The sequence below is a fragment of the Nicotiana tabacum genome, chromosome 14 (assembly GCF_000715075.1).
Source record: "Nicotiana tabacum cultivar K326 chromosome 14, ASM71507v2, whole genome shotgun sequence".
In the NCBI taxonomy this organism is placed as follows: Eukaryota; Viridiplantae; Streptophyta; class Magnoliopsida; order Solanales; family Solanaceae; genus Nicotiana; species Nicotiana tabacum.
Genome location: NC_134093.1, coordinates 13308468 through 13318730, shown reverse-complemented (window position 1 = coordinate 13318730; position 10263 = coordinate 13308468). Strand labels below are relative to the sequence as shown.

The 10263-nt window shown below is 29.7% G+C and overlaps 1 protein-coding gene across 1 annotated transcript; it reads right to left on the bottom strand.

Annotated features, from left to right (window-relative positions):
- Nucleotides 1-4924: 4924 nt before the first annotated feature.
- LOC107815530 (auxin-responsive protein IAA14-like) lies at nucleotides 4925-8676 on the bottom strand. The gene is made up of 5 exons (XM_075229344.1): nucleotides 8095-8676; nucleotides 7171-7394; nucleotides 6070-6205; nucleotides 5273-5334; nucleotides 4925-5175 (listed from the first exon to the last, which is right to left on the bottom strand). The coding sequence occupies exons 1-5, from the start codon at nucleotides 8544-8546 to the stop codon at nucleotides 5138-5140; spliced, it is 912 nt and encodes a 303-aa protein (XP_075085445.1). The 5' UTR covers nucleotides 8547-8676; the 3' UTR covers nucleotides 4925-5137.
- Nucleotides 8677-10263: the final 1587 nt, after the last annotated feature.

Genomic DNA, 10263 nt, shown 5'->3' with positions numbered 1-10263 from the left:
ATATATATATATATATATATATATATATATATATATATATGTGTGTGTGTGTGTGTGTGTGTGTGTGTGTGTGAATTACACGCTACTTACTAGCATAAATAACTTGAGTTGAAAAGAATAAAGTTTTCTACACGAAGAAACAAAAAGCATGACTAACCTGCAAATTGAACTTGCTGCTATGGAGGAGACTGGAGTTTTTTTGTATTTGCAAGAAAAAAAATGTTGACTATTCGTTACTTTTGGTAGATAGTAGCAGACTAGCGGACAAGATAAAAAAATTAGAAAATATTATAAATTAGGGCTTCTAGCAATAAAAAAAAAAGGTCTTGACTTTTAAATTTAATGTTTTAGTTCCTTTTTAAAACTTTTGAGTAATGACAAGCTGACTTTTGAAAATTTGGGTATTATATTAAAGACTTAGTCAACAAATTTTGTTTTAATTTGAAAAGATCTTTTGGGTTTACGCCTCACTGCAACGTGTCTCAACGCCCGGACGTACGTCCCGAATTACTGAGCGTACGCCTCTTGAAACTCCCGCCGCCCACCATTGCCTCAGTGTATTTTTGGTGCCCCTCACCCGATTGCTCGGTCCGAAAATACCTTTTAAAACATTGATATCCAAACCCAACCAATTTTAGCGTAGTTGATTGATTTAATTGGTTGTTCACTATTATAGTCTAGCAATAAATTACAACCAATTCTAATAATATATGTTTGAATGGAGAACAATTTCAGTTTTCAAATAATTAAGAGTCCGTTTGGAAATAAGAAAAATTTCACTTTTTTTGAAATTTTTTCACTTTATTCCGAAATTATTGTTTGGCCATAAATGTTCAAATTTTCACTTGAAGATGGATTTTGAAAACTTTCGAAAATTTTCAAAACTTCAAAAAGTTATTTTTCAAAATTTTCACTCAGATCACTCACAAAACTTCAAAAACAATCCAAAATTATATTAATGTCCAAACACAACTCTAGTTTTCAAATATTATTTTCATTTGAATTTTTTTTTCATTTTTTCCCGGAATTTTACAATTCTTATGTCCAAATGCCCACTAAGTCTTTTATAATATTTTCCTGAAGGATAAGAAAAATGTATATTTTAGGCGCTCTCTCTCTCTCTCTCTCTCTCTCTCTCTCTCTCTATATATATATATATATATATATATATATATATATATATATATATATATATATATATATATATATATATATATATATATATATATGAGAGAGAGAGAGAGAGAGAGAGAGAGAGAGAGAGAGAGAGAGAGAGAGAGAGAATGTTTCATATTTTTTTTTACTAACGATTAACCAATGTTATATTTTGGCCGAAGGATAATCCCTTTATGGAAACATGGATAAGAAAGGCAGAGACCTCTTAATCAACTGAGCTTTTTTACTACCTCTGCTATGACAAGAATACAAGATATGAGCAATTGAAATATATTGTTGGTACTTTATAAACCACATTGAGAAAGAAAAAAAAGTAGTGATCTATTCACAGAGGCGAAGCTAAAATTTGAACTTTATGGGATCGAGATTGTAATATTTTTAAATTATTGGTTTATAAACTAATAAGTTGTACATATTCAATAGATTTTTTAAAACAAATACATAATTTGAACAAAAACTACTGGGTTCGGCCAAACCTGCATCCCGCACTCTGCCTCTGCCCCTCCCTATTCATTGTCCAAGAAAAGCAAAAAGGTAATCTTCTAGTTTTAGGCTACGAAAAAAAATATATTTTTCTCCAAAAATTTTATATATATATATATATATATATATATATATATATATATATATATATATATATATATATGAAATCAAAAATAAAATATCCACTTTCTCCTGATAATAAGGATCTGCATGTGTAAGCGATCCTAGGTTGCTTCTCTTCCCCAATTTTCTCAACTTGTCTAGAAAAAAAAAACCTTTTTATTTTTTATTTTTAGCACCAGACACAATAGCTCTCCCCATTGTCTGATCCAAGAAAAAAATACTGTATTGCCATAAAGCCCCAAATTGAATAAATAAATACTATGGAAGGCGGATGTCACCGGTGACAGACACATGATTTTCATTAAGGAGAGTCAAAATATAAAAAAATAAACTTATCAAAAAGTCAAGGATTGTCATTATATAGTATATATACATATTTTAAAAAAATTACCAAGCTATATAATGTAATTTTCCGGTAAAGGGGTGTCGGTGCATGTGGCTCCGCCAATGGGTGTGAGTTTTCTATTCTTTTTGGCAAGGGAGCTATAATTCTGCTTACGGCTCGGTAGAACTAAGTATTTTTAGTTCAAATTTTATATTTGTGTTAAAAATCTATTTAATATATACAAATAATTTATTCGAAATTCAGTAAGCTTTCTTGTTTAGAGTTCAAATAATCTATAAACTCAGAATCCTAGCTCGCTTATGCTTTTATGGGGGGTGTCCTTGGAAGGGGTTTAAAGAGAGAAGAGGAGACAGTGCAATAAATTCTTAAAATCTTCTAAATAGCTGCTGTTAATTAATTTCTTACAGATATTCAATTTTCTTTGACTGACAATACTTACTCACTAAGGAACAGTAAACTGTCACTGAATTTTATCGGTCAAATCCTTAAATTGGAAAGCTTCAATTGCCATTGACCTTTTTATTAGTGCTATGTGCGTTTACTTTTACTTGACATGTATACTAAAAATAGATTTTCATTTTTACTTGTCACTTTATGCATATCAAGAGAAGTCAAATTTTTTTCCCTATTATATTCACAATATTTATTACTCATTTCAAATCATTTTTTCAAATCCAATAAAATATGCATCAATTAATATGGATATCATGGTAAATTATGCACTTTATTTATTATTTTTTGAGGATGTGAAAAGTCAAAACGTGCCAAATAAAATTGAACGGAAGGAGTAATAGTGAAACATAATAATATGATACTATTAAACTATTACTAGTACGGTTCTTATAATCTGCAATTCTAAAGGTTTTGTGTACATCTCTAACAAAGACATTAATAATGTTAATCATAATATATTTATCTAAAGTCTCTTAAATATATCATTTAATAAGATGTAAGAGCATATTGAAAAGAAATAATAAATGTTTCTTCTTTTTGCAAACTATCAAATATTTTAACATAAATTTAATTAAAAAAATAATATTGCATAGCCTCTCTCAAAATAATAGCCAATATATATATATATTAACAAAAATGTGGGACTGTAAACATATCATACTAGTGAAATATTTTTTCAGTATTAGTACTGAATTAAATAATAAGAAACAATAACAACAACTCAGTAAAATCTTACTAATGGGGTTCGGAGAAAGTACTAAGCATATAGCTCTTCCACAATGTCTTATCCAAAGAAAAAATATATATTTCCTCCAGTCCACTTTAATTATTATTTTGGTTGTTTCACACATATTAAGAAAGTCACTTTTTAGCATTAATTAACAATAAAATTAATCACATTAACCTTAATTTGTTTATTAGAAATACAACAAGTACTCATAGGCTCTTATGAATTTATCAACACGAACCAATACATCTTCAATCACTCCCAATGGTCTCTTCATGGTATGATCGGCCATTTGTAGTCTCATAGATGTGGTCTTGGTTGCCCAATTCCCAAAGTCTTGAAAACCGAATAGAGCATTAAGTTGATACTTGCCCCAAGGTCACAAAGAGCTTTTGCAAACTCGGCACTTCCAATCGTACAAGGAATCGTGAAAGCGCCGGGATCCTCAATCAAATATAGAATAAATTCATCTCAAATTTAATCGCGAGATTATTTATCTCTTATTTCTCTTATCAAACGAGTCCTTACATATTTACAACAAAGTAATAATGGGATGGCTGAACATGGGGTGAGGGGGGTGGGGTGTCCTTTTGGTGGGGGTAATGAATGGGGATTGAAGATAGATGAAGGAATAATGCATTAAATTCTTGAACTCTTCTATAAATGCTGTTAATTCTTGAAATAGAAAGCTTAAATCCCACTGACTAACAATAATTACTCTCCTTGAGGAATGTGGTGGATGGAATAGGATTTTATGCTCTTAACAAGTAATCTCGATTTTGAACTTAAGGAATGAAAAAAAATTTGGGTGTCCTTTTTCTTTCTTCTTCAATAGATAAAAGAGTAGCCCGATACATAAGTCATTTCGCGTTCACGCAAAATTTAGGGAAGGGTCGCACTCGAAGGGATGTGATGTAGTAAGCCTATCCTAATGTAAGCATTAGTAGCTGGTTTCACAACTCGAACTCGTTACTTATAAGTTATACAGAAACAACTTTATCATTGGTCCCAGGCTCACCTTCAAACCGAATACTAGTTAAATACAAAACAGAGTAACATTAATTACTTTATAATGGAGTAGTAAAATACAATTCAATTTAATTTCTTGGTCAAATTCTCAAATGGAAAGTATCAAATATCATTGCCTGGTTATTAGTAGTAGTAGTAGCAGCAGCAGCAAGATATGATTAATAATGTAGTGATCCCATGAATATTAAAGTACTAACATACAGCAAACAATTATACAATTCCAGCACATTAAAGGCCATTCATTCATTCAATCCCTACATGTAGCAGACAGACAAATTATTTGATTATTATGGCAATGTACTAAATGAGCAAAAACAGTTAAACTATTAGGTAGGAAAGGAAAAAAAAACATCAACATGCACATGGCTTTGTTCCCTCTAGACATAGACTTTGTCATAATAATAATTCAATGAAATAAATATTCAGAAACATACAAATATGGATCAATAATTAAATAAAGAAATGAATTACATGATACATAGAATCTGGTTAATTAAAAAAAACAAATGAAATTTTAATAAAAGGAGTAAAACACACAACCACTATGACAACAAGGACAAGAACAACAACTAAACAAAGAAAGGATATTTTTAAAGCAAACCATTAATTAAGTAATTAACAAGCCAAGACACAATAGAGGGTTTTTAAGTTTATTGCTTCTTGTCCATTACAAATGTCCAAATTAAAAATCACTTCGTTTAATTAAAACTATATACTATCAAATAAAAATACAGACAAATGGAAACAACAATCACAAAAGCTGCTTCTTCAACATAATGTTATAGCCTTCTATGGAGTTTTCAAATCCTGCGCTTGCATTTCTCCATAGCTCTTGGTGCTGAGATTTAATTAAGCAAAAAATGATTTAGGTATTATGAAGAAATTAAAATAATATTTTTGAAACTCAAAATAAAAATATTTTAAAAGGAAAATACCAAGTCCAATAGCTTCTGATCCTTTCATTATGCGTAAACGCTTGCATGAATCAACAAACATCCTGAAAGATATTTAAGAAATAAAGAAAGTTATTCACAGTGTTTTTGATATAATGAAAGTTATTTTTCAGGAAAATATTTTTCGCGAGAAAGTTAGTTTCCAGTATTTTGATCAGTGAAGGGAAAAAAATTTCCATCAAGATTAGGAAAACTTCCCTCGCCTACGTATATAAGTCACTTTTCTGATAATTCTTTTAACTTTTAACTTCATATTACGTGCTTCAAATTAACAATTAAATAGTAAGTATTACTCAATAATTTTTCTTTACTACTCAAAAGTTTCTTCAAAATACTCTCCAATTTGCTATTATTATTATAATTCTCTTTAATATATACTTTTTTAAAAATATTATTTTCACTTATCAATCAAACAACAAAAATATATTTCGGAAGAAAATAAGTTATGGCATACAAAACATACCTATAGTTCAGCTTTTTTTTGGGCAAAATACAAAATTGGTTGATCAGCCAAAAATAATCGTATTCGCTAGCCGAAAAAGTGTTTAAAATATGTATATTATGTGTAACATATATATATATATATATATATATATATATATATATATATATATATATATATATATATATATATATATATATATATATATATATATATATATATTCTCTTTATTCATTTTTGGAGTGGCTAAAAATATATAATTTTTTTCTTGTTTATGTCTCTTTTTTTAATTTGTTATTAGGGTTATTGAAGAAAAATTTCATAATTATAGACTTACTCCCAAGGTACATCCCCCACGAGCATCCAGTCTCCATCTTTATCTTCATAGGTGGGTACATATTCAGAACTATTGAGAAGATCCATCAGCTTGCTTTCATTCATAAAATCTATCATTCCTTGGGCCCCATAATTTCCTGTACCAATAAAATAATAATTACAAGTGGAAATTAATTTATAATAGTTTCATAAACTCAAAGAATAATCTTTAACATTTTGTGCAATATGTAAATCAAAAGCTAGGCTGTATCAACTCTTATGAACATGATTCTGAGATTTATCTGTTCTTACTGTCATGTTTTCAAGATTTTATTCTCAGAAAAATATTAATTAACTTGTAGCTAAGCAAATGGACATAAAACAAAAGAATGTGCGGTGTTCTTTTCTCTATTATACTCCTTATCCTTAAATTATAACAAAACTTATCTTGAAAATTTTAATATCTCATGTATATACCTGTACACATGCTATTAATTAGTTGAAGAATAAAGTAGTTGATTTCATGTGGAGTAATAATATTCAGGTTGATAACGAGTATGTACTGACAATGTAAAGCTTCATATCATCATGTGAAGATTTCTTATAACAACATGCAATAACTATCTATGATAAACCTAAATTCGTAATACAAAAATAAAGTAAATAACTTGATATAACCAATTTATAAAACACACTGATAACTTAAAAGTTGTTGACTCTAGAGTGTATAAGCTAAATCATTCTTGAAATTATGGCAAATTAATTAAACTATGTATATGGTTGGTGTTAGTGTACTACTTGTCTAACCATTTTTTTTTAAAAACGTTAGTGTTGGTGTCAGCTTACGCGCATCTCGATCTATTTTACAGGATACTTATCACCTCCCATCAGCAACAGGTACCGAGTAACTCTATCCACTAATTGTTTGGACAGATGAGAAGAAATCACCTAGTGTTTTTTGTCTCCGTTAGAACTTGAATGTGAGATATTATGGTTCTCACTCACTTCAGTGACCACTAGACCACACCACTTTACATGAACATCTTTATGTACAAAACAAAAAGATCGAGCAAAAGAATAGACGAGGCGAATGTTCTCGAAGAGAAAATTGTGATGTACTTACCCATAGTAAAGGAGCTAAACATCTTGGCCAAAGCATCAGAAAGTTGTTGGTAACTTTTGTACATCTTCAAATCTACCTTACGTAGGTAAGGTGCACCATCCATGCAAACCTTCACAAATGCAACAGCAGTTGCACTACTCTTTTCAGTTTCTTCAGTGTTGTTTTTCTGAGCCATTACATTCTTTCTGAAAGATCTAACTGGTGGCCAACCCACCACTTGTGCCCTGCAATAATACCAAAAATTCAAAACATATTTTGAGAAATTAATTGTATAAAAATTACACTTTAGTTTTAGGAAATAAAAGAAAAGGGATTACATAAACTTCTGTTTTAGTCAGAACTGCTCATATGACAAAAACACAACTGTATACGACCATATAGTCAAACCATTTCGTTTTCTTTTCTTCCAACAAAAAAAAAAGATTTTTCTATACACACTAGTATTAATATATGGAGAAAAAATGGCTAATTTTTTATTATTTCTTTTTAGTAATTAAATTGTGAATTGCTTAAGTATATACTAGTAATACTCATAAACTAACACCAGAGCTAGAAACCCATAGTTGAAACTTGTTTGAAGTGAAAATTAAAGTATGTGACGGAAAATGCATTTCTGAATATTCCTCAATGTACAACCATACAGGAGACAACGTTAAAAATCGTGAAAAATGAAAGAAAAGAATTGGAAAAAGGGGGTATTTAAGTGAAGAAGAGTATACAGATGAGGCTCTTTAATTAATCGTGCACCGCCACAAAAACGACAACAATTAACATACTCATGCAATCTCATAAATGGAGTATGGGGAGAGTTGTGTCTACGCAAACCTTACATCTACCTTGTTAAGGCAGAGAGGTTGTTTCGGATAGACATCGTTTCAAGAAATCGTGTGCGGCTAACTCTCGAAAAGAAAAAGAGAGACTTACTTGGCAGGTGGCTTGACTGAATCCTTGTTACAATTAGCAATTTCTTTGGTAGTAGGAGTCTTGATCTTCTCCTTGAGATCCATAGCAGAAGAAGAATCATTGGTTTGAAAGTTGAGTTTCAGATCAACAGTTTCAGAAAACCCTCTTTTCCCTTTGATTTTATCTCTTTCTCCACCACCAGGCAACCCCAAACACAGCTCAGTTTCTTTGAGATCCATGAAATTATCTCTTCTTCCTTTTCTTCCACTTCTTGTTAACAAAATGACAACTTTGCAAAATATTAGAGAGAGAAAGAGAGAGAGAAAAGGACAATGTTGCAAAATGCAATAATATAGTAATGTAGTAACAAAAATAAGGGGAGCAAAGTATATGGTTTCATGTGCATATATACCAAATGGTTTCAATATGGTATCAAATTCCAATGAATTGTCTGCTGAAACGTGGAGATACATGGTATGTTGATCTTCTAGGGATCAAAGGCCATGTTACTAAAATAACTAAAACAAATTTTTCTAGAAAAAAAGGTCTGGCTTTAGCTTTTGTGGGGGATATGTAAAAATATTATATTATGATACCCTAATGATTTGTCTATATCATTTCTTGGGTTTTTTAACTTATGATCAAGTGGATGGTTATTATTTTTATAATATTTTATTTTCTTTTTGTTGGGAAAAAAAGACTTGGATGGGGAATGCCATGATTAAGGTAACAAATGTGATTGAATTGAATAGTGGTCCAATAAAGAGCAATGATCGATCATAATATTACGATATAGAATTGTATTTTCTATTTCAAATATTATGATAGTTCCATTAATTCATGTAAAATTTGACTTATTATGTATTGTCACTAGCAACTTGATCCAGGTTTTTTATTTTATTTTTTTTATTTTGCCATTGCAATCATCAAAGTCCTGGGATATATTTAGATAAGCTTTACTTTCCTTCCCAATATAATGACACACTTAATGAACAATAATCATGAATAATATGTATTATTTAGGAGAAAGTACTAATTATTCACTAGCAAATAAGATTGAATTGAATAAAGTACTAATTATTCACTAGCAAATAAGATTGAATTGAATATTGGTCCAATAAAGAGAGCAATGATCGATCAGCTTCTAAATATATAATATAGTCACCAAACTATATTAAAAGAAAAGATAGATTGTATTTTATCTTTCAAGTATATTAATTGATAGTTCCATTAATTCATGTAAATATTGACTTATTATGTATTGTCACTAGCAACTATATTCATGTGTTTTCATCTTGCTATTGCAATCATCAGCCTTAAATTTTGAATTTTTTTAATTTCCTACGAGATAAAAGAGAATTCTATTATTATATCTCCGTAAATTCACTATAGATCAAATGTCTTATGCGGTAATTTTTTCTTACATTGCATGATATATACTTCTTGAGCTTACTATTTAAATTTATAAGAATTTAATTTATATATATTGTCAATATAGAATCTTCACTTTTTCATAATTATATCAATTAGAAGGCAAAATTGAAGTTTTTATTTTGCACATCAAGATTGTAGTAAATGAAAATAAACTACATCTATTATGTCATGATGCAATGATTAATTTTGTCATTCGCATTAGCAAAAGCAGCTTAATCTTACTCTCTGTTATATTTCCAATTTAACCAAAAATATAAAAAGAATCTTTCCCTTCTAGTTAATTTATTTTCCCACTACATTTCCTAAAATCAAAAAAATAAAGTGCATGTTACTCTAGACACAAGCGAGACAATATCAGAGAGGTGAAAACATAGATATTTGGGCGTGGGGGGGGGGGTTGGAGGTCAACTCCTAAAATATATAAAAATTAAATAATGAGAAACCAAGAGATTTCATTACCTTGAGACAGATGTGGCATTCTGTCCACCTCTTCCCTTCGTAATAATCTGCAATTTCCCCCTCTCTCTCTCTCCCTTCACCATTAATGGGGCCGGTTAGATGTTGGAGGAAACATAATTGAGTTTTTTTTTACTTTTAGCCCCGGCGACAAAAACTATTTATATTCGATAGTCAAAAACGTATATAAAATTTGTATAATTTTTATATATAACATACAGAATGTATATATATATACAAAAAAAAAATATACATATTTTCGACTATTATTTTAAAAGCGGTTATACAATATTATTTTCC

What these genes read in the sequence shown, in the direction of transcription:
- LOC107815530 (XM_075229344.1), bottom strand. Translation starts at nt 8,546, where the DNA reads ATGTATCTCCACGTTTCAGCAGACAATTCATTGGAATTTGATACCATA. An exon ending in TCAGTCAAGCCACCTGCCAA is followed by an intron (nt 7,395 to 8,094) that starts GTAAGTCTCTCT and finishes GTATTATTGCAG; the next exon opens with GGCACAAGTGGTGGGTTGGC. An exon ending in GTGGGGGATGTACCTTGGGA is followed by an intron (nt 5,335 to 6,069) that starts GTAAGTCTATAA and finishes AATATCTTTCAG; the next exon opens with GATGTTTGTTGATTCATGCA.